General features: G+C 40.2%; 1 protein-coding gene across 3 annotated transcripts in view; it reads right to left on the reverse strand.

Moving 5' to 3' along the window:
- Positions 1–19,592, reverse strand: part of GRIN3A (glutamate ionotropic receptor NMDA type subunit 3A) — a 145,711-nt gene extending 126,119 nt beyond the window's left edge. The window contains exons 1-2 of one of the 3 annotated variants that reach the window (XM_032478098.1): positions 18,382–18,428; positions 18,191–18,302 (exon numbers count right to left, since the gene is read on the reverse strand). In XM_032478098.1, the coding sequence (XP_032333989.1) occupies positions 18,191–18,274 (84 nt within the window). In that variant the 5' untranslated portion in view covers positions 18,275–18,302; positions 18,382–18,428. Of the gene's footprint in view, positions 1–18,190 lie in introns of all 3 variants that reach the window. The other 2 variants (XM_032478096.1, XM_032478097.1) reach the window with 2 other exon arrangements.
- Between the last annotated feature and the right edge of the window lie 4,904 nt (positions 19,593–24,496).

A 24,496-nucleotide genomic window follows, 5' to 3' on the forward strand; every position in this document is an offset into this window, starting at 1 on the left:
ACCAAGAGGGCACATCAGAAATACCTTGGAAATTTTTTACATACACTAGCCTACGTCTCCCGAGATTCTGAGCTAAGAGGTCTAGAATGGAGACTAGATGTGTATTTTGAAAGGCTGCCTAGGTTGACGAACTGATTAAGAGCCACTGGTTCGTATCATCAGAAAGCAACTCAGCAGGGGAGAAGCAGATTCCAGCTTAGTTTAGAGTCACATCACATGCTTGAGACTGGTCTAGGCAATGGGCACAGAAATGTCGTCTTTCTTTATTAGGAGGGGATTCAGCTGGAACATACATGAAGTCAAAGGAAGGCAATTAGTAACCTAAGCAGCCTACCTGTCATTAGAGAGAAGGTATAGACTTTTTTCTTGTTCCAGAATAAGAACTCTTCCTCCTACCCAATAAAAAACCAAAACAATATGGGCCCTATAAAAATGCTGTAGAACAGGTAAATGGAAGACATATTTTGAAAATGATTTATTTTAGAAGGCAAAGGAAAATTAGAAAAAAGAAAAAAAGAACTCACAAAACCCTGACATTTAAACAATAAACAGGATAACATGACTTTTATGAAACCTGAGTAATTCACAAGAGGAGAAATGAACAATAGAGATGAACAATAATAGGATGGAATGAAAAAGAACAGTGTTAAATGGAAAGTAACAGGGAGATTAAAAATCCAATAACAGATTTCAAATGTGCTTTGGAAGCATAAAAGGCATGCTAGCTCTTGCAAAGCACTGAATTACTGATAAGGAAGACAAAATTTAGAAAGTCTTTCAAGATACAGAGAACAAAGATCAAGATCTGTAAATAATGAAAAAGGATGGTGAAGGTGATCGTGCATCTCAGTTGGTACTCATACAGTTCCTGTTTTATGCCTTTGTCGTATGTAATTATTAACCGCTCCTCTCTTTTTCACTTTCAAAATTATCTTGGTTTGAATATAAACTATGTGGTCACCTAACTATGGAGGATAAACTTAAGAATTATGGTGTGCCTAACAAAGAAACCATAAGCACAGGATCAGGAAGACTAATCAAAGACATATCTGAAGAAAATTTTCCGTTTTTTAAAAAACTCAGTGCAATGGACCCACTTCATTCTTCACACAATCAACTATAATTAGATATATCTGGCAAAATGTTTTAATAAAACTGTCAAGCATTTAGGAAGAAAGAAAAGGGAAAAAAGTAACCTGCAAAGGGATACAGTAAATACCATGGATTTCTCTGCATTTAATACCACGTTAAATGCTCAAAGACAATAAAGTGATACATAACTGAATTTGCTTGGGAAAGAATTTTTTGCCTTGTCGGTTGTCTTTTATTTGTAAGAAAAATAACAACGACATACTGGGATATACAAGGGTGTAGAAAATATGCCATTCATATACCCCATTTGAAAAAGATTCCTGGAAATACTCCAATTAACTAGTGCTTATTTTCCATTTCCAAGAATCTATGCTAAGGGAATAATCCACAAAGTGGACAGAGTCTATGAACAAAAATCTTTACTGTGGAACATTATATTCCAAAATAACTGTCAATTTTTTGACAAAAACTATAAAAAAACTTAAATGTCAACATCCTAGGCATATCCAAAAGCTTGAGATAATATGCAGTTAATAAAACAGTGGTGACAATGGGTTTCCCATGGCTTGGAAAACACGAACAATATCATATCAAATGAAATAATCTGAAAAGAAATTCTCCCTGTTTAAAGGAAAAGTTTTATATAACATATACTAGAAGGAATAGCTCAGCAAGTTAAGAGTGATTATTTCTCGAAAGTGAGAGTAAGAAGCTTTTTTCCCTAAGCTTTCATATTTTTCTGGTTTTATAATTAGGAAAAGGTAAACAAAAGAGAGAAATCTGATTTGTCTGAAGTCTGGTAACATAAAAGAATCATGACATGATGGAAGTGAGCAAAGCAGAATACAAAATTGATTGTACATTTATAATTTTAGAAGTGTATTCGTTCATACCTTAACCAAATATTTGAGTGACTACTATGTACAAAGCATTATAACAGGCCCTTGGACTATAATGGCAAGTAAAACAGAGAATACTAACTGTAGAGAGATAAAAACATGTATACAAGAGGACAGACATTGAAAGGGAATGTATAAATGTGAAATTATTAGTCTTTTAAATTGTATATATATTACCATTGCATTGTTTTTCATATAAAAATGATTATTTTTTAAAAAGCCAATGAATAATGTAGTATAATAAAGTAAATAAATATGTATACATAAATAAGTATGTAAGTAAATGTATATGTATGTATATATAAGTGCTTATGTAATATGCATATGTACGTTATGTACTATAATATATATTATGTAAATATATATGTATTGATATAAATACTCAAATAAATATCAGCAAATATGTACATATAATAAAATTAAGTAAAAGCAGCCTTTTAGGCCACTCTGGCCCAGAGCTCTGTCAGCTTTTAATTATCCACAAGAACTCTCCAGACCATTTGCTTAGCAACTTCCTTTGCACGGGATTTATAATCACTGAACCCACAGCAGAGGAAAGAACATCTGTGATGAGATGCAGGTACATTTCTGTATTTTGAAATAACATTTCTTATAAGGGACTTGAATCACTTTGTTATCGCTGTCTTGTTAATTGTCTCATCAGCAAAGTTATCAGTTTCCTTTAAAAAAGACCCACAAAATCAAGGGAGTTTGTCAGATTTTTGCCATAAGCTTACTTTTCTTTAGTGCCTGTTGAATTGTAATAAAAGCAAACAGAGGCTTATGGAAAAGAAAAATAACAGAACTAGGATGTTTTAAAAAAAACTGAGTACCTACTGTAAATTATCCTACTTAATCAGTATTTCCAACACTGTGAGTAGTTATCATCTCATTATCTCTATGTATGAGTAAGATTTCTATGATTCACTTATGGGTATACCTGGAATGGATTCCATTAATTATCTTTTAGTACCTTTTTTCCCGCTTCCTGTTCTCCTGCTTTCAAATGCAGGTGGCAACCTTTCCTTTACAATATAGATACTTTTTCTCGTTTTTCCTAACTGTACCTTAAAGCTGTACTTGTTGTGGTTACAGGCCTATGTCACCCCCCGTTACTTAGCCAGTCAGTGAGGCATTTCTGGATAATACATGCTTACAACCAATGCATTGACATTTCCTAGCCCAGAAGGCAGAACCCTCAAACTCTGGCAGGCCTGCAGATTATATTTTAAAGCACGAGTTTCTTAATCCACTTGATGTGTACGTATGTCAAATTATCACTTTCCATGCTTTAAATGTCTTATGATTTTATTTTTCAATTACACCTCAGTAAAGCTAAAAAAAAAATGAGTTACTTGTCAACATTTAAGGACAATTTTATGTCTAAAAATAACCCCACAGTTTGGCTTCTTTTGAAAATTCAGAATATTTGGCAACATCCCCATGAGTAACAGCTGGTTGGAGGTGTGTGGTGCCTGGCTGCCTCCTTCAGAAAGGTTAGCACTCTTCAGTTACCTACAATTTTTACTACTCCCTACTGTGTTATTTGGAACTGTTTTTCACATTTCCATTACCTTCTTGGCTCCTACACGGCATCTGGGTTGCAGACCTCTGCCCTAGGTCGTTAATTCTCAGACTCTTACTGTGCATATATAGAAATCACCCGGGAGTTTTTTCAAAAAAAGAAAAAAAAAAAGTAGGTATCAGGCCATAGTATATAATTTAGTGGAATTCAGTGAGTTCAAGAATCTACACTTCCAAAAAATTATACCTACTGTGATCTTTGTTTCAGGTGGTACCCAATCAGTTTGAAAATCACACTAGGAGAGACTCTTAGGATAATGTGGTTCCCAAAATATGATACTCAGAATCACCTATGGACACAATCACCAAAGTTGTTTTTTAAACAGATTTCTTTGCTCCAACCCCAGGGGTTCTTATTTGAAAAGTTTGAGAATCTATACTTTGAAGTTATCTGGGTGTTGCTAACAAACAGATGGTCACTGGTCCAGAGGCCGAAATCCTAAGGCATTACATTTAATGACAGAAAAGCAGTGAGTACAGTGGGGAGCTAGGAATAGAACTGGCTAATCTTAGCTGATTAGCAGATTAGCTAATCTAATCTGAACTCTTGTCTGATTCTCTGATATTTTGTTTGACAGGAGATGACAGGATAAAATACAACTACAGGATTTTTCTGTTTCACTAATGATTATTTCCAGTAACTTTACTTTTCATCAACTCTGACTTTCTCTAATTTTACATGTCAAAAATCTTCGGCTATACAATATAGAGACATTGGCTGGGGGATGGGGTGAGCATTTGGGAAAGCAGTGACTCAAAAACCATTTTTCTGTCACTTGTGGTCTCTAGGAAATTGAAAACTGATTTGGGGACAATGAAGGACATACGAAAAGTTCAACAGGGTAGCAGAAAACACTTCCATTTCTTACAAAAGCAATTTCCTCAAGGTCTTACTCCTCCAGTTTGCTCTATAGAACAGAGTAAATCCTAGGTGGTCGTGAGCTCTATCCAGAGAACGAGAACTCTTTCTCATGAAGCAGGGTACTTTCTTTGGTTTATATCACCCTACCTTGACAGATGGTGGGTTTCCCCAGGTGTTACTTAGTTCTGTTACACTGGAAAGGATGGAAATGGACCATTAATTCAGTTTGATCAATAGTTATCGAGCACCTATTATGAGCCACCCACTTTGCCAGGAACTTAGGGTTCAATTTAGTGGAGGAGAAAGACCCATATGTCAACAAATAATTATATGGTTGTGCAACAGATCTAGAAAAGAATGTTCAATGTAGAAATGTCACACAGAAGTGAAAGTGATTAACCACGGTGAGGAGAGGGTGGGCAGCGGACTGCGTGCAGGTGATATTTGAGCAAAGTTTTGAAGGCTGAGTAGGAGTTTCAGGCAGACATAAGGGGGAAGGGCATTCCATGCAGTGAGAACAGCATGTGCCAAGGTTTGAAACTGCATTGTGCATGTAGGTATTGCTAAGCAGAGTGGAAGGGGTGAGGGTTAGTATCTAGAAGAAATGAGAGAGTTAAGCCAGGCTCAGATGATGAAAGGTCTTTAACGCTACACGAAAGCTGCTTAGAATTCATCCTATAGGTTAGAGCTTGGCAGAGTGTAGGTGGCTCCTGAGAGGATTTTAGGTTGCTCATGGGTTTGACATTAAAAAAACTCTGAATTGCATGGTGAGAAAGTTAATCTCTTTTCAATTAAACATTTAATCCTCTGTTAACTCAAGGAGAAAGCCTCAGTTTGGTGTTAGTATGTCTTTAACACTTCTCTAACACCTGGAAATTTTCTCTTTTAAAAAAAGCCTCAGGCAATTCTCCTTGGCTAGAATTGTTTTGATTTCATTGTGTACTTATTTTCACTGTTAACTTCTATTTATGGCAGGGGGTATAGGTTTTTCATCAACATTAACAATGAAAACATTTTAAAAATAAATTTAAGTCAAACAGTAAGTTAATTTTAAAAATTAACAGCAATAGGTGATGCAGAGATACAGCAAAAATTAAGAGGGCAGTACATGAATGCCTAAAGTTTGGGAAACAATGCTGTTGTTTTAGGAAGTAGGGGAAGGGTTTAAGCAGGCTGGTGAACAACATCTCTTCTGACAGCAGCTTGGAGAATATAAAGAAGGGGCCAAGGATGGAGGCAGTGGTAGTTAATGAGGAGGTCGATGAAGTGCGCCGGCAGAGGTATGGCCAACAATAAGCCTGTTGCTTTATTCCGGATCTCTCCTAGGGTTGTTTCATGCGAAAGGGATCCTGGCCTGGGCTGCGGCTAACTCTTGATGAAGATACAAAGATCTTTTAGTGGCTGCTGCCCCGCAAGTGTTAAAGGCAGACTTGGAATGAAGGTCAGAATGAGATGTAATTCTTTTCCAGTATTCCAACCTAGGATGGAGTATTATTTAGAAACTCATGCAATCTCAAAACTCTTAACTAATGTGAATAGTTAGCTCTAGCTTCTGTGAATATAAGCAGGCAATCTGAGCTTTAATACTTGATCTCCAGAGTGTTTTCTCATTCTAATCTGTGTCCTGGCTGTGGGTCTCCTAACCTGTCAGCTCCTCAAGCTCCCTCTGTCCCCCTCGGGTCTAAGACAGCTGACTGCGGGGGTTGTCTTGCTCAGTCCCTGTGTGGGAAGTGGGAAACCCTGCTCTGTCTTCCTCCCTCTCCAGCTACTGGAGTTACAGAACCCATACTCTGGATTCGATGCAGGGTGCTAGAACCTGGGTGGGCTGTTTCTACGTCTAAATGAGCGCCCAGGAGGACATGTCCTGGCTTTCTCAAACTAGAACTAGGAGTGTTTTCCCGAAGAAAAAGATGTTCTAATAGAAATACTTCTCATCTGTTTTTAAAATTTGAATGTGCACAGTGTTTTTAGGTACATTAACTCACTGAAACCCCTTTCGGTCCTTTAAAATAGCATGCTGGGCACTCAATAAATACCTGTTTAAGGAGTGACTATTGATGATTTATAATGGGAGACATTGAGGCTCAGAGAGGTCTCCTAGGCCATACAGGTGATTCTGGAGCTATAACGTGCAGACAGGTCTTCTGGTTTTCCTCCTTTCTCCACATCTCCATATCCCCTTGACCTCAAACAAAAAGCCTGTTACAGATAATATTTAGTGACTACAGAACTATGAAGATCAGACTTCTGTTGAATTATGAATCAAACAGGCTTTTGTGGCCTGACCCGAGATCTTAACAGCCACAGATAACATTGTTTCAATGGAAAAATCAATTCTGAATTGGAGATTAATTCATCTGCAAATTACGACAACTTGGTATATAACTGTCTTTCTATATAGGTATATAATAGAGAAATGCCTTTTAATATAATAATTTACATTTATTGATTTAAAAAAAATTAAACACACACTTCAATTCCTAGAGATCTTCTGCTTCCTGGGCACCTGTATCTCGACATAATGTTACGAATTGGAAGGAATTATCTGCACGTCTTGGTGGAAGGCCTTGAGGAGCAGGCTCAGTAAGACTGGTGATAGTGTTTCTCTGGCTTTAGGGGAGGAATGTCAGAATCTTGAGGAGGGGATGGAATGCTTTTTTGAACTATACTCAAAAAACCTACAGAATCTGATATAGTCTCTTTTAAGGGTGGTGGACCCTGCTCCAATTTTGTGAATTATTCATGTAGTAATTGTTAAGGTGTGGGTTTCACCCCTCAGGAGCGCTGGAGAGTGGAAAAAGTGATAATATTGCTATAGTAAAGTGTCTTTTGAGCAGTGGGGTGGCATTGGACTCAGTGTATTATACCCTATAAGTGTTTGTTGAATGAATGAAAGAATGAATAAATGAATGAAAGCTGCTTTGCTTTAAGAAGATTTGTCTAGCAGCAGTGTGCAGAATGGAGGAAAGTAACTAGAGATCTTCAGGGCTATTCAAGAATATTGGTGGGAGGAGTTACTGTCTTGTGAAAATAAGAAGAAAGGATAAGGATATGCAAAGCACACTGAGGGAGGCAACAGAACTTGATGAAGACAATGGAGAAGTCAAAGACGTTATGAGAAATCTTGTTATAGGTGGGAGGAGACACCACCTTAGGATGTCTCTAAATATTTTGAGTTTAAGATGAGAATGAGAGAATACAATTGGAGATTCCAGTTAGAAATTCCTGGTGTTGCCACATGCAAAGAGACAGATTCAGGAGTCTAAACCTTGGGAAATGCCCGTATGTAGGAATGTACTAGATCTGGTTATTGCCTCACTATTTACATTTCCTTCTTTGAAACTGTGTGAACTTATTAGTAAATAGTGCTATGGACAGTAGTAAGGATAATCCATTTATTCAACAAATATTTATTGCTTTACTCATTCCTACCTGACGGCCTTTGCACCTTTGTTTTCTTTGCTTCTAATGGTTTCCCCTCAGACATGTGCAAGGCTTACTCCTTACCTCAGTCTCTGCTCAAATGTCACCTCCTCAGACGGGCCTTACTGACTAACCATAGTCATTTCTAACCCTTTACCCTGATTTATTTTTCTCCCTTGCACTTAAAAACCTTTACTTAATAATACCACATTATATATTTGCTCACATGTCTTATTGTCTGCCTCTCCCATGAGAATGTTAAGTTCTTTGAGAGCAGGGGCTTTGTTCTTTTATTTCCTGCTGTACTAAGGTTTATTTTGAGCACTTAACTTGAGAATCTGGCCATTGCTGTTTGGAATAAGGGAGAACAGACAACTTGGGATGGAGGGGAAACCAATCTATGTCAGTTAAGCCAATCAGATGTCTGCAGAATATGGGCCACAAGACTGAAGGAACAGTCAGAAGATTTGATTTGAGTTATAAAGTCATGCAGAGTTCAGGCTAAGTCCTGTCGTAAATCAGAACCACATTCATGCAGAAGTTGTGGCAGGGCAGAGGAAGAAGCTACCATCCAGAGCGGAGGATGGAGCAGATGTGCAATGAGACCCAAGAGGAAGGGAAGAAGAGGAGCTGCCCAAACACTTCCCAGTCGGGCTGCCCAGCTGCACCTCAAGCAGTTCCACTCCTTGTCACTTTCCATAGTTTTTCAGCACAAAAGCCTTGTCTTTGAGCTCCATGGAGTGAATTTTTTGTTCCTTACAACTGCAAGCCCTTAGACAGCAATAGAACTGACAACAGAACTTGTGAGAAGATGGAAAATGGTGTACATCTGTGCTGTTAAATACAGGAGCCACTACCCACATGTGGCCACTGAGTATTTGAAATAGGATTAGAGTGTCTGAGAAACTGACTTTCAAACTTTATATTTTAATTTTAATTAATTTAAACTTAAGTGTTCATATAGGGCTAGTAGGTATCAGCACAGCACTATGGTTATTACTACAAATACAAGAAACATAATCCAGTAGAAGACAATGAAAGGGCCAAAAAGAAAAAAGAAAACCATGATGGTGTCCCAGTACTCAGAGAGTGTCCCACAGCACAAGAATGTTACGGAGGGTGAGTCAGGTAAAGTCCCATCGGTAGCGGTGTTATTTATCTTTTCACGGGAAAAACCTGGTAACAACAGGGGTTGGTTAAACAGACCATGAAACAATCCATTCAAAGGCAAACTATCTAGTCATTAAAAACAATGGAAAAAAATGTTAGTGGTATGGGAAGGTACTTAAAATATGTTAAACAATGTCATAAAATACCATGATCCCAATTTTATAACACACACTTATGTCTAGATCTCTGGGTTGTGGGTTTACAGGTGATTTTTATTTTATTCTTTGGCATTTTATTAACTTTCAGAATTATCCACAAAGAACATAATTTTTTATAATCAGAAATAAAGGAATAAATGATATGCTTAACACAATAAAATGGCTACATCTTTTCAAACTGCATCATAAACCAAAGCGATAGTAAATGCAGCTACTAAAGTAATTAACCATCCTACATCTCTAAAGTTAGTCATTCACATTTTCCTCCCAACCGCTCGAGATATGCACTTTGAGATACCTTACTTTAAGGTTTAGAACTGCAATTACAGTGGCAGAATAGTAGAAATTATTGTATCTTCTTTGAAGGCAGAAAATTTTTTCTTAAATGGATTAACCTAGCTCTCCCGTGGTCAAAAGACCAGGAAATGGACTAAAAGCTCCTTTTCCTGCCCTGAGAGGTTGGAATCTTGGGATGCTTTAACTATAGCTATGCTTTAGCTACCACTAGATGGCGCTCTGTGCCTGCAACCAGGTGAAGGCGCATTGGATTAATTCAGGCTTGGGTTTAGCATTCATTTTCAGGTACTACACTGAAGCATTGCCTTATGCGAATAACACGCTGTGTGATGTGACTCAAATTAACTCCTTGTATAGCATCAAAACAGTAACAGCCCTCTATCTGAACCTATTAAATTCACAAAATATAAAAGCAAATCCTTTGTTTAATGGAGTCCCTGTTTACCTCAGGTTTGGAATGAGCCAGACTGTGTAATTCTATTAGATAAAGACATATTGAGCATCTAACTTCATTTATGGAAACAAAAATGTTCTATTTTTAAACCGGAGAGCATTAACCCAATTTTTGTTTGGTTGCCTAGATAAGGCTTTCAATACAAAGAACACCAATAGATCGTATGCAGGTATGCAGCCATCAAAGCGCATGGTACTGAAAGTTCAGCTAATGACCATCCCTGACTGAGAAGAGAGAAGTGACAACCCATGTCTGAGTCATTCTTAAGAATTCTACTGAAAGATCCAGACGGAGCCATTGTCTGGGACCATACAGACTTAGCACTTGCAGAGTGATGAAAATACAAAGCTAGACTGCAGATACAAAGGAAAATACCACCTTTTAATACAGAAATACCATCAACTCAGAATGTTCAAGCTTCAACAGCCACATCAAGTCTGAGTTTTCAGAAAATAAAAAAAAAAAAAGATGAATTCCTTTCTTCTGTTCTTTGAAGCCAACGTCCAGTTGGAATGACAAAGAAGGCTTTCTTTACTTGTACCCAAGCGTTTCTAAAAATTTTAAACCAAACCATTATCCTCGAGACAATAAAATACATCAAAACATTACTCAAGGTTGTCTGAGGACACCCATGGAGTAGTGGTGCATGTGCATTACTTTTATAATCAGAAAAGTGGTACACATTTTCAAAGTCCCTGAAAGTCGTATGCATCAATTTAATCAAATACAGAGTTTGCCTCATGAGTATCCTTTTTTTATATAATCCTAAGTATATAATAGTGCTCTTGTACCTAAATTTTGAGCTAATAAATGCCACAAGTCAGTTCCATTAGTCTGGATAAAGCCTACATAAAAAAAGGGCAACTTTCGACACTTCAATCATGTCAATTTAGACTGCCCTTTCTTACAGCCCTTTTCTCCCCTTCTCCCCCAAGATGCCTAAACCATCAACTGGGTCATGGTTCTATTGTTCCTGAAGTTTAATGCCTGGGAGACTCCTATGAGAAATTAGAGTAGCCGATAAGGCAAAAACTGTGAATTCCTCACTAATAGTGACAAATAGAAACAGAACACTGTTTTTTTTACCTCTGAAATAACTGCTCCAAAGATCCAGTCATTCAGAACCCATACAGAAAAGCAACCTGTTGAAACTGGACCTCAAAGTTCACTTCATTACTGAACAAATTTACATACACCTAACCTGAAGGTACATCCAGCAGAGGTGTGTACACCTTAGTGGGGTTTCAAAACAGCACATTTCTTTTCTTTTTTTTTTTTTTTCTTCTTAGGGTTGGTCCACTGGAACCAGACCTCTTAACTCCGAATATCATGTGCATATTGAAAACACATATAGACGTACTCTGGAAAGCAAGCTAGAATATTATTTTAGTTTTTTATTAAGGTATGTCAACACTATATGCTAAAAGAATGACTATTATAATAAGAATATGTAGTACTCTAGGGCTGTGCTTGGAGCTTTGCATACATTATATCATTCTCACTGTAACTTTATGAGACGGTTGTATTTTGTGGATCACAAATTGAGGCAGGGAGACATCAGGCATGTTTCTCAAGGTAAGCTGTCCAGAAAGTTGTATAACTAAGATTCAAACATAGGTCTGTGCTTCTCAAAAACCTATTCTCTTCACTCCTACCTTGTATTTCTTCCATCTATATGTTACTGTCTCATTTGCAAAATAAAGGTAATACTAGTTGTCCTGCTCACTTCACAGAGTAACTGTGAGGATAAAATGGAACGTATAAATGGGAAAGGATAAATCTAAACATACCCTACAATTAATTTGTTCCTGAAATCTGTATTTTCATATTGAAGTATTGAGAGCATTGTTGAGGAAATGTGAGGGTAACTTGTCTTTTTTAACTCTTGTTATTTTTAATTGTGTAGATAATACTACTTATTTTTAGAAAAATAGAAGCACGGATAGGGGAAAATGTGGATTTCATCACTCGGTCGCAATCACATTTAACATTTTTATAAATAAATCTCTAGACTTCATGTTTTACAGATGGCCACACTTTACATACATTTCATCCATTTTCTTATCTCTCTGTGTCAACAAGAATATTTTCATTTTGAGTGGGTACTATTATTCCCTCGTGAAGATATATTATGATCATTTAACTCAGTTTCCATTATTGAATATTTAGTGTGAAATATGCTTTTACCCACCTAACCCGGAGGCAGATCGCTCTCTCCTTTATCTTTTTTTTGCAATAATTCAAAAGCAGTGATGGATCAAGTCTGTTCTTGGATTGCAGGCTGACAAATACACTAAATTCAGAAGGAGTTATTAGTTTTTTTTCCTCTTGGTGATTTCTTACTTCCTACAATGCATAGCTCTTTTAGTACTTTGTCTGTTGTCTATATATTTTTATTTACTTCACAGGACTGTTAGAAGGATGCTATGAGCGTATTTGTGAAGAGCACTTGAAAAGCATAAATTCTGCAAAAATACACGACTGAGTTTTTCTTGAATCTGTATCTCAAATGAATAACAATGAGGCATAATTCAGCCTCACTAAAAGAGAAGTCATTCTGCTTAATTCTTTACCCCTTGAGCCCTTGAAGGCTCATCTCCAAAGCAGACCATCCCTGGCCCACCAGATACTCATTTTTGGTGTCAGGGTTTACTCCAGCTGATGCAATACCAGCCCAGGTCAGTATGATCAACCTGCTCCCTCAATGCAGGAGATCAAACAGTCTCTCCTGCAAGTGTCTGAATCTTACACATTCAGGAGATATGAAAATCTTTCTGAGGTGTTAGGTTAGAGGAAGCTGGGGGCAGACAGCTGGCTTGCTTCTTCCTTAACTTTCCCCCTTTGCTCTTTCTCCCACCATTGCATACAGGTAAGATCTGAGAAAGAAATGAGTGTCTTAAAGATTTCCATTAGTTTGTTATTCGTGCATTCACTCAGAAAGCAATGTGGCAGATGCTGAGATCTGCTTTCTTCCTTCTCACCTCGTTTTATAGCTTCTGCATCCCATTTCTGGTGCTGTACTATTTCCCTACTCCTCTGTGTATGTGAGTGGGAGCAGCTAGAGCAGGCAGGAGAAAAGACAATGAGGGTCTCATCTCTACATTCAGTGGTGCAACTAAAGTGTACAGGACCTTGCTATGAGAGCCCCACATAGTTGCCTAGGGCAATGATCCTCAAAAGTAGCTGCTTCACAAACTGTTATCTGTCCAAGAAGATAAGGAGCTCATGCCAGTATGAACCAACACACTGCTTTCTTCATGAGAAAGTGTCCTTAGTGGTATGGTAGGTGGCGTTGGGGTACAGAGGTTACACTGTATGGCTGTGGTCTCATGAGTGATCTACTGTAAGTTTGCCTTTCGGAGAAACTTAGGATCAACGTGAGAAACCAACCTTTCTGAAAAACCCTCTTATCAAAGCTTCTATGGCAATACTTAACACTCTAGAAACTGCACTGATGATATGCATTGGTAAAAATTTGCCATTGGTATAGAAACAATACCTATGACATATCTTCTAGCCCTAGGCAAGGGTGCAACCTACTTAGGAACATAGTTCTTTTTTTAGGCGGGGGCTGGGAGAGGGGGCTAACATTACTCCCATTTTTTGTTTTGTTTTGTTGTTTTTTTTTTCCTTTTAAGAGAAAGAAAATGAGGGTGTGGGTAGAGTAAGGTGAAAGACGAAGACATGTTACACTGTGAATCCTATTTGATTAGTAACCACTAATGGAGAATTAGTGGTGAATTAGGGCTTGGATGATTCTTAGATCAAAACCAACACATCTCTACTAATTACTTGGCTAATACCATAAATTTTTCCAAAGTACTTCACTTCCTTATTTGATTCACAACACAACTCTGTCAGATTGGTAAACCTTCTTTGGACTAACAAGCAACAGGTGCTCAGAGACAGAGGCACTTCCCTAAGATTCTATGGCCAGTAAGAGGCAGAGGTAGACCGAGACTTTTGAGTACTATTTAAATACACCTTCCATTATATTGTGCTTTTTTAACCAACGTGATTGGAGTTTGACTAGAGGTATTCAGGAAATAAAATCGAATGGCACAAAATCCAAGGTGCTTTCTGCAACACCAGAAGATAAAACATTAAAGAATTAGACACTGATTTGGTCTTCAGTTGAGTCAATCATAAGTTAACTCCAAGATGTAAGATCCAAGAAGATCAAGACCCAGGGTTCTCTATGACTGTCCTATGGCAGGCACAAAGAAAAGGGGGTGAGAGAGATTAATTGCCCAATGAATGGTGTCTGCTAATCTCTTCTGCTTTATTTATCTAGAAAAAATAAGTATAAAAAAACCTTCCCAGATTAAAAATAAAAACTTCCAAATTAATCTCAGGTCTCTTTTCTTCAAGAGGAACCTGTGAAAAATCACTGCTAAGGAAAGTTTTGCATCACTTGACATTTAATTTGAAATCATTTATCTTCAAGGCAGCAACAATTAGGTGCTACTATCAGCCATTCATCATGAATTGCGGAAGAATACATTTCCCCCAGAGAGAGAGCAGTGCCTTGCATGGAGCAAGTCAAGGAAAACCAACACAGTTGAGAGCAGATGTTTTTAAAAAAATCCAAGTCCTTTACTTGTCCCCTCATGAGGCACCTTAGTTATGATGTGATATCATTGTTTTGTCCCCTGGACCATACCAAAGAGGCACCGTTCTAGCCAAATTCTAATAAACAGAATCTAGTATTTAGTCCTGTATTATAAAAATGAACCATCTAAAACACTTACATTTCCATGGGGATAAACATGCATTATTCAGTTAGCATATATGGCTCACGAGACAGGCAAGTTGTGGATGGTACATTCAACAAGAGATGAAAATAGTAGTGCAGTCGCTTTTTAATTGCCTGGGTTTTAATCTAAGCCAATTATATTACTCCATTAACTCTGCCTAGTGGAAACAATATGCAATTACCATGAGATACACAGCTTAGAAAGAAATGTGTATTTGTCACTACTTCAGCAGGTAAACTTTGAGGCGCTAAATTTAGAGAAACTATACAAAAGCCCTAGAAGAAAAAGTAGTATGAGGAGAGAAGAGAAAGAAAGAATTGTAGGAATTTAATGTAACTTGAATGTAAATGTTACTGGATCAGGTTCAGCATCATTATTTGAAGGTTGTGGGCACAGAACTATGACGTGATCATTTTAGTGAAGTGAGTTGGCCTCAAGTGGAGGTTTGGGCGTGATAAAGTCAGAATTTTTTGGATGGAAGTATGTTTTGACCCTACCCTATTGTATTATTCTGATGTATTAATCTTTTGTTATGTAGTGATAATACACATATGGTTTCCAAAAGTGGGTAGCTAACTATCTTACTTTTAATGAATTTCCTGCTTGAAAGAAGATAGTTCCTTCCAAGCTGATGAACCTATGTATGTGTTTATGTTTCAAATAAATAGTATATTGAAATAAAACTACTATGCTTTTATTAGGGGCTTGACCATTTCAATGATACCTCTTTCCATCCAGGAGTTGTGGCAAGATGCTATCAAAACCATTATTTATTAATTAGATGTTTCATATGAAAGAAGTCAGTAGCCCAAAAGAAAGTGGGAAAGAAACAAACTGTTGCTGCTACTGCTCTAAAAGCAATTTTGATTTGTCTGAATAAAAGACGTGATTTTATTGTACTTGGTTGTGTGGACAAGTCCACTGTCTTCTACAATCCTTTATTCAGGCACTGGCAAAAATCAACAAATTAGATCACTGGGCAGTAGACTTCAATGAAGACAGTGGTTAAATCATGTCAATTTTAGTTAAGGTGTAAATTGAGTTTGTCACTCTTTTTTTATTTACAAAGTTTTCAAAAAAATCACATCATTGTATTAGAGAAAGGTCCACTTTTCAGGAGAAGCCGGGGGAAGATTAGTTATTTTTGCTGAAAGCAGATTATGGTCACCTCTATCTAAAATTACAGGGACTTGTCATTGAGCTGGACACTGTTAATAAAGAACATTACAGAATGACATTTAAATGATATACTAAAAAGAAGACAGGTTAGATATGTTTGAATTTAAAATACAAAGATAAATAAAAGAAAATGTATCTCAGATCTGAGTTAATATAATAATCTCTCCCTTTCCCAATGTGTGTCATGGAAGTAACAATGACAACAGTGATTAAAAATACATTTCTGAAGGGGGAAGGGTATAGTTCAGTGGTAGAGTGCACGCCTAGCCTGCCACATTCTGGGTTCAATCCCCAGCACCACCATTAAAAATAAATAAATAAACCTAATTACCTCCACCCTCAAAAATTAAAAAAAAAAACCAACCCATACATTTCTGACTTGAAATATAAAAGTAAATGTGTTTGACAGAGTACTTATTTTATTGTCAGCTTGCAAGGGTTGTCCCTGGAGGACTTTTTGCCCCAGTGGTCCTAAAGCTCTGAAGTCTACTGATTCTGGAAGCTACTTCATGGTTTCTTTGGTCCCCTGGTTGTAATGTGCTGTATACCACATAAATTTATCATGGAACAATTTCATTTCTAACTAAGGAACACCTATTTGGGGGGAAATTCTTGATACTTAAGACTTTTGCCAAACAATCTACAAATTGGAAAGGAGTGTGGAGACTGTGAACACTATTGGCATATATGAAGTGTTAGGTAATAAAGAAGCAGTGATGAGAAGCAAGTGATGCTGACTCTTGCATTTTGTTAGATCTGATTCTGCATATATATTAATAATGATGCACCCTATGGATGCAATTTCAGGTTTATAACACTCTGGCCATTGGCAGCATTGTGCACCTGTGTTTTCCATGCCTTCCCATCTGCTACCTACAGTCATTCAGATTCAGGTGATGGAAATATTTTAGATAGAAGTTAATTAGCCTGCACTCTGCAGATCAAATCTCTACAGTTCAGCATTAAATAAGAATCTTCTGGGCAACTGCTGAAAGCAGCCCGAGCACAACCTTCCTAAGATGAAAAATGTAAAATTCATTTTTCCAGAAAAAGAAATCTTTAATACTCTCTTCACATTTTATGCCTAGATTTGATCAAACTTTTCACATGCATTTTCTCTTGTTTAATTTTTATCTCTGCATATATATCAAAAGTGGAAGAGAAATTAGAAATGTTTTTTCCATCTAAAAGGATAGAATGAGTGAAAATGATACAGAGTTAGAAATTCTCCAGTGTCTGGCTGGACTCTTTTACTAGCACACCGACCAATGTTGATCAACCCCTAGAACTTTCCTTAATTTCTCAATCTTTAAAATAGGGCCAATACCTACCAATTACCTATTTGTTTCACAAATACTTTGGGTAAGGTTTAATGAAATTTCATATTTTGATGAAAGTAATGCACAAAAACGCAGCAAACTCCTGTGGCTAAAAGGACCCCGCCCTTTCCTTAAATATTTCTCATCATTATTGTCAGCAGTTAAGTTCACATATAGCTCCTTTTTTTGAAACTATATATATTTTTAACCTTTAGGAAACTAACTCATTAGGGTCTTCTTTCTTTATTCCTAAATAATTGGTACAGAAATGGGCTGAACACAACTCAATATAGCCAGTCTCTGAACCCGCATCACACAGAAAGAAGCTAGGCACAAAGAAACAATCTCAAATAAGTCCTCCTATCCATTTTTACGATACCAGATAATATTTATAATGCATTCCAATACTCTAGACTAATTAACCACCCTACCTATTGCTTCTGAACTAACTGCAGGTTTCCTGTTTATTCAAAGGAATTCAGAGGCAGGTGTTTTCTTTACACCATCGCCTAAATCTCAGAGACACCTTCTAAAGAAGTCAGAGAGGGCGGGTGCTCTTTCTGACACGCGCTCTCAGAGTTCCTCCTGGGAGTGAGAGACTAGCAGTCTGGGATCTTCTATCCCCACCCCCGCGCTAGTCATTAGAACCTCGTTCGCGCTCTACGCCCCTGCACTTCAAACTACTTCAGTCGGGCGTCCGCTAGATTTCTCCCAGCAGGTCAAAATGTGAAGATTTTTTCTCTTACTCTCCCCCACTTCCTTCCTTCCGTTACCACTATCTCTCATTTTATTCCGTTCGCGCTTTAAAATGTTTATTTTACTTCCGCTGAGATTCTTCTACCTATCACCTACGGACAGGATCCGATCCTTAAAACAGTATCAAAGTTGTAAAGCCCCACGTCCCTCAGGTTTTCACCCGTTCTCTTCCTCTCCCCCCGCTACCATCCTGGCCCCCAGAGGCGCCCGTCTCCACTCCACGCGCCAGACGCCTCTCACCTGACTCTCCCGCGGAAACTCGTGGCGCACGATGCTGATAACTGGAATGTGCAGGACATAGCTGACCAAGTCGAGCTCCATCATCTCGCCCAGGCTCTGAGGGAAGGCGAGCAGCGCCGATACCCCTTGCACCACCACGGTGTGGCACACGCTCTGCAGAAAGGAGAAAGGGTCACTGCTCCACGGCGAGCTAGGGGAGGAGAAGGGCAAGAGCGGCAGATCGCCCAGGCCCGCCTCGATGGCCATCACTACTTCCAAAGACAGGTTGTAGGGCAGCAGCCCTTCCACGCGGTTCAGGTTGTCCACGGCGAAGAGGAGGGCGTCCCTAGGCCAAAGGGTCTCGGCCCTAGCGCCCTCCCCGGGCTTACGGGCGCCCGGGGGCCGCCGGCCATGCAGGGCGCTCCCCAACCAGCGTGCGCCCGGCGAGGGCTCTGGGGGCCGCCAAGTCCCTGGCTCGGGTTCATCTCGCTGAGCGCCTGTCGGGCTGCCATCCGGAGTGCGGCTAGCCGCGCGGGGGCCAGTGGTCCAGGGCTGCAAGTGCACCGCGCCTACCCTCACCGCGTGCCCGATGCGCTTGAGGATCTGACAGGGCTGCGGGTGCGAGGAGGAGCCGGGCACCCCGGCCAGCACCAGTGCGCAGGGCGGCGGCAGCAGCAGACAGACCCTGCTCAGCAGCCACCACAAACTCAGTCTCCTCATTACTGAGACCCGCAGGGAGAAAGCGCGCCCCCTCCTGCGCCGGGTTCGCTCCCCTTCAGCGGCCGCCTAAGGTCTCCGCCCCCAAGTCCCACGCGCAGCTCACTCCGCGAGGCGAAGCGGTCCCAGGAGCTGGAGCCGACTCTGGGCCATTCAAGTTGGAGCCTAGTGCGCCCTCGGCAGTCTTGGATCCCTCCCCCACGTCCCTCTGCCTCGCATTCTCAGCCCACCCGGTCCCTGCGCGGAGCGGGGCGGGCGACGCCGGTCACCCGCGGCTTGGGCGCCTGTTCCCTGCCCGCTCCATCCGCAGGGCGGCTCGGGCACTGCGTCTGGCCCCGCGGGGAGGCTGGGCTGAGGAGCAGCTAGGATTCCTAGGGAACAACGGTGACCGAGGAGGCAAGGCGCTCACTTGGGTTCTTGTCTCTTCTGTTTCTGCCCAGGCGAGACCCACTTATTTCCTTGGGGTCAGGCAGGAGAAGGCGTTCACGCCCGGGGTGTGGAAAAGCAGCCAAATTCTCCTTGCTTCACCGTCGGCCACCCTCTGGCGGGCTCCCCCAGCGCTGGCTTCATTTTTCTTCTTCCCTCACTACTTCTCCTCTTCCTTTCTTTCGTCCTCTTTCCGCCCAGTCGCCTCCGCCGCTGGTTTCCTCAGAGGAGCGACGCGACTGGCCAGCAAAGGGTGGTTCTGCTCGGAGCGCAAAGTTCTCCCCGCCTCAGCCGGCGCCTCCCTGTTGCTGAGCCCTGGCGCCAGCCTGTCGCTTGGCTGCGCTAAACGCCCACTGATGGTGAGATTTCCGGGCGCCGCTTTCCGCGCCCCTGGCAAGTCCTCGTGCCTCAGAGGCTGGGAGTCGCAGTTTGCGAAATTCTTTGCGAGCCGCGGAGAATTCTGAATTCGGGAGTTTCGCCTGAGGAATCTGAAATCCAGTGGCTCACTGGGATAGGTCCAAAGAGGCTGTTGACTGTAAGGAGCCTCCCTTCAATGTCTTCTTTTAAAGGTTTTTCTAGCTGAAGATATTAGAGCAAGAATCATTTACACATTTAATCTCAGCCTCCTGCTCTCTGGCACGTGGGCCTTTGTTGTATTTTAAGGATCCCTGTTTCGGGTTTCTCAGAATTAAAACTGAATTCGAAGCAATTATTTAATCAAGAAATTAAAGCTATACAGAATACTTTGAAAGTATACTTTCAAGCACTGTCAACAGCAGTTTCCAGTTTAGACCGAGAGTCCTCCAGATTACAGTTTCTAGTAAGTTCTTTCATTTGTGTAGTAATACAGTGGGTTATGATTTGATTTTTTCCCTCCATGATCTGAACCATCTCGAGTTAGAAGGAAGGAGGGGGTTAAGGGTAGGCGTGTGGTTTCCACACATACATATAATAGGTTTATTTTATTTTATGCCACAGTATCTTCTGAAAGGAGAGTAGAGAGATATCCTAGGGGCAGAACAAGTACCGGGATCAGGGGTTCTGAATTTCAATAGCACTTCCAGAGAACCATGACCTTGGCAATTTATTTTACCTGACCTTGCTCTGCTGTTTGGATCTGTTCAATTGTTATGCAAATACAGTTAGTTTTTAGCTCTGGAGAGGTGTTTTGATTCATGGGCTGAAGTTTCCATCTTGCTTTAAATCCTTGGCATGAAGAGGCTCTAACTAAATAAAATTCCCAAGAAGCTTGCAAAGTGAATGCTGTTTTCCTCAGCACAGATCTTGAAAGTCATCTCTGCGCTAACATTACCTGCCATTCAAAATAGCTCTTGCTGCCCTGGGGTGCCAGAGAAAAGACTCCCATGAAAGAAAAGTGGAAATCCTAGTAGCGTCTCAACCAGAAGGGAAGGAGTCCTTCTGAGGCCCTAGAGAGAGGCTCCCACGCATGGATGTTGGAACTTTCCTCTCGCTTCTGATGAGTCCGCTGACTGGGGTCTGAATAAGAAAAATACAGAATTTTGTGGTCCTTGCATTGCAGGAAGACAGGGAATTTGCTAAGGACGTGTGTTTGTACATGAGTATGTGTGTATTAAGGAGAAAAACATTCTAGGTTATGACCATACTCTAGAGTGATTATCTTAGCGTTTCGGCATTACATACATGTCAAACCAGGTTCCCAAGAAAATAGTCTGTGATGAAGAACAATTGGATCTAAGTATTAATGGAATCCTAGCCTTGCTGTGTTACCCTTTCCAGTCAGGCTCCAACAAGGGTCCTACTTTCTGGTGTCCTTGGAGCCAATAGGGCAGACTAAGTTCAGTTTAGAAGCAAAACAAAGTTTTATTCTTTGATCAAAGAATGGAGAGGTGGGAGCTCGAGTTCTAGAGTAGGCATCTTACCCACAGGCGGTGGGCGGGGGCTGCTGTGCACGGTCTCTCCAGCGGAGAGAGGTTGCAGTTCTCGTGCCTGGGTCAGGTGCACCTCCGCTGCTGGTGGGGGGAGGGGGCGGGGCAGCGCCTGTGCGCACGCGGCACGCCGCCGCCATCTTGAACGGAGGCGCCCTGTGCAGGGCTTTCTGCAGGTGGCCGACCTGTGGCGCTGGGCACTGCCGTTTTGCAGCCAGAACTCCAGTCTGACGTGCCAGGTGCTAAGTCCTCTGCATGGGGCAGCCTATGAGCAAGTGAAACTGGACGAAGCACAAAGGATAAAAGGTTAGACGTTATAGTATTATGGGGGTTCTGTGTTTATTTCCCGGGAGTTGTTAATAGGCTTTGCTGCTCACAGCTGTGTGCTCTTCAGGCAGCCTCACGAGTCCATGACTGCATGAGGGAATGGCTGAGCTAGTTGTACGTGGAAGAGAGGTGAGTCCATAATTCTGAGGACTCGCTGGTGATAAAATGATAGCTAAATCTGGCGAACACCGACTTTCTTTACGTTTTCTGCTACTTGGTTCTCTTTTTCTACCTTACTGTCATCTGAGCATCTCTGACATGATTCTTTTCTCTCCTTTCCCCACAGTCTTCCATTTTTCCCCCTTCTTTTTCATGCTTCAGTGGTTATAATTTTGAAAGTGTTTTTTAGATTCAGTCATCAGTTCATCCTACCACTTACTAAACTCCTACTACATGCAGGCAGGTAGGTCTTCCTGGGGATAGATTAATAAACTCTGGTTCAGAGAAGTAGAGGATTTTTTTTTCCCTCACAGTCATATAATTAATGAGTGGACAAAACGCTAATACTGAGTTTATATTCAAGTGGGAGAGACAGACAATAAGACATACAAATAAGTAAATGCAGGGTGTGTTAGTTAATGCTAAGGAGAAACATAAAGTAGCATAGAGGACATATTATGGAGGAGAATGGGTAGTAATTTTAGACAGGGGAGCCAGGGTAAAACCCTCTGAGAAGATAACTTAGTGAATAAAGACCAAAGGGAGGTGAGGGAATGATTCAGATGGATACCTAAAGCAAGAATTTCCAAGCAGAGGAAACAGCAAGTGCGAACGCCCTGAGGTGGGAGTGTTACCAGTGTGTTTGAAGAGCAGTGAAGGGTCCAGAGTTTCTGGAGCAACATGATCTAGTGCAAGAGTGATGGCTGGTGGGGTCAGAGAGACAATGAGGAGGTGGCAGATGATATAAGCCAATGAATAACCTTGACTTCTACTTCCAGAGGAATGAGAAGGCATTGGGAGAGGGAGTTAAGCAGAAGAATGTCTTACAGACCTAATGTTTTACCAGGGCTACTCTAACTGCTCTGTTGATAATTAGAGGAAAGGTGGGCAAGAGTGGAAGTCAGGAGACCAGGTATGAGGCTGTTGCAATAATCCATGAGAGATAGCATTGCTGTCAAGTCATAAAACAACTTTATTGTATTAAGTGTTGTTACACCCATTCTACAGAATAGAAAATTGTACCTTAGGAAAGTTGAGTTACTTGCAGAAAATCATCACATAGTGAGTGGCAGTGTGGATTTGAAATTTTAAGTTCATCCTAGCAGCATTGTTGGTAGTAAGAATCAGCCAAGTTTAAAAACTGGCTCATCCAGCGAAAATGAAGCTCTTCTTATGACCAGATTTGAAATGAGAACTCCTAATCTAAGAACCTATATTGGAGAGTCAAATAAACAAAAACAAATGCAAATACTCACAATTTAAAGTGTGCTTTTGTGCACATCTGTGCTTTCTGGTACCAGGAACAGGTAGACTGAAAGTTGAGATGTTCAGGATGTAGCCCAGGAAAGGCTGCAATGAAAGATGCTGTGTGAGTCACGAACTTGGATGCTATTCTCAGCACCATTTCTATGAGTGTGACATTTAACCTCCTGGAGCTCAAGCTTTCTTTGTACTGGGGTTGTTTGATGGCTCTTGGCTGTTGTCTTTTGCGTGGCAGTGTGTGGACTCTTGTGAACCCTTTCCATGGAATGAGGAGGCTTCTTGTAGGGCTGTCAATTCAGCCATATTTTTATAAAGGTTTGGAAAACCATCTCTCTCTTTTTTTTTTTTTTGCATATACCCTGCCATATTTCAAATTTTGCTCATATCTAGCTTTGTTTTTGTAGATGGCAACAATATTAAATGGCATGTTTCTATCTCTAGGTCAGCATTTTATGCAATAGTCACAGTGTAGGTTTTTAAAATCAATAAAAAATGTGCTCTTTTCTAACCAGTAATACCGACAAGCCCAGTTGTGCCCTTGCCCACATTAATTTCTTTTCTCTCTTGCCAGAGACCCCATTGTTACAGAAAGATTTCTGGGTAAAAACAAACAAACCAAAAAGTATGTGGAGTTGGTAGAGAAGCTATAGTAGCAGAATTTGAGGAGAGAATGAATTTAGAAGACCTAGAAAAGATCAAGTCAGTGTACAGGAGCAGACCCTGAGGGCTCTTCTATCTAAAGCCTAATTATTCTTTCCTTGGTCCCCTAATTTAAAAAAAGCTTGTATCTAGTTACCTTGTAACATTCTCCTACATTCTACTACTTAGGCATTAATTTTGGCAATAGTCATCTTCTTTTAAAATTGCAAATAACTCTTATGATTATGGGACTATCCATCACACATTAGTACAAATTATTTTACCCAGATTACTGTAAAACAAATACCCTTTTGGGAATTTTTGGGGGGAGAAAGAATACATTTTGTTTTTAAGGGAGTTTGGGGATATAGAAAAAAACCAGTGCAATCTCACTAAAGGAGTTTTGGGCAAACTGAGGGACTGGTAACAAGAGAAAAGGAATTTTAGAAACTAAGAAAATGGGGTGATGAACAGGAAGCAAAAAGTTAGTCCATCTTGTCTATTTCAAATAGTGCTTAAGCTTTGCCTTTATGCTGGAAATTTACCACATGATCTTTTTTTTGTACCACATGATCACCTACACCCAGGAAACCAGCTATTACTGATCTATAAAGTAGGAACTGCCAATAACTGTTTGTTTTTCAGCTATGAGAAAGTACACTGTGGTGTCCTCAGTCTAGTTGTTGTCAGGGGAGTAAGTTATCAGTTGTGACAAGTGCATGGCCTTTTCAGTATCCACCAGGATTATTAGCTGAGTGTTTGGATTTCCCAGTTCCTGTCTTAAACCACGCACTACCGGGAAATCAAATAGGACTTGGAGAGACCAGTATGGCAATCTCTCTCAATCTCTCTTTCTTTCTTTTTATTCTAATCATTCCAGTTTAGTATT

Source organism: Camelus ferus, chromosome 4, assembly GCF_009834535.1.
Source record: "Camelus ferus isolate YT-003-E chromosome 4, BCGSAC_Cfer_1.0, whole genome shotgun sequence".
Classification (NCBI taxonomy): domain Eukaryota; kingdom Metazoa; phylum Chordata; class Mammalia; order Artiodactyla; family Camelidae; genus Camelus; species Camelus ferus.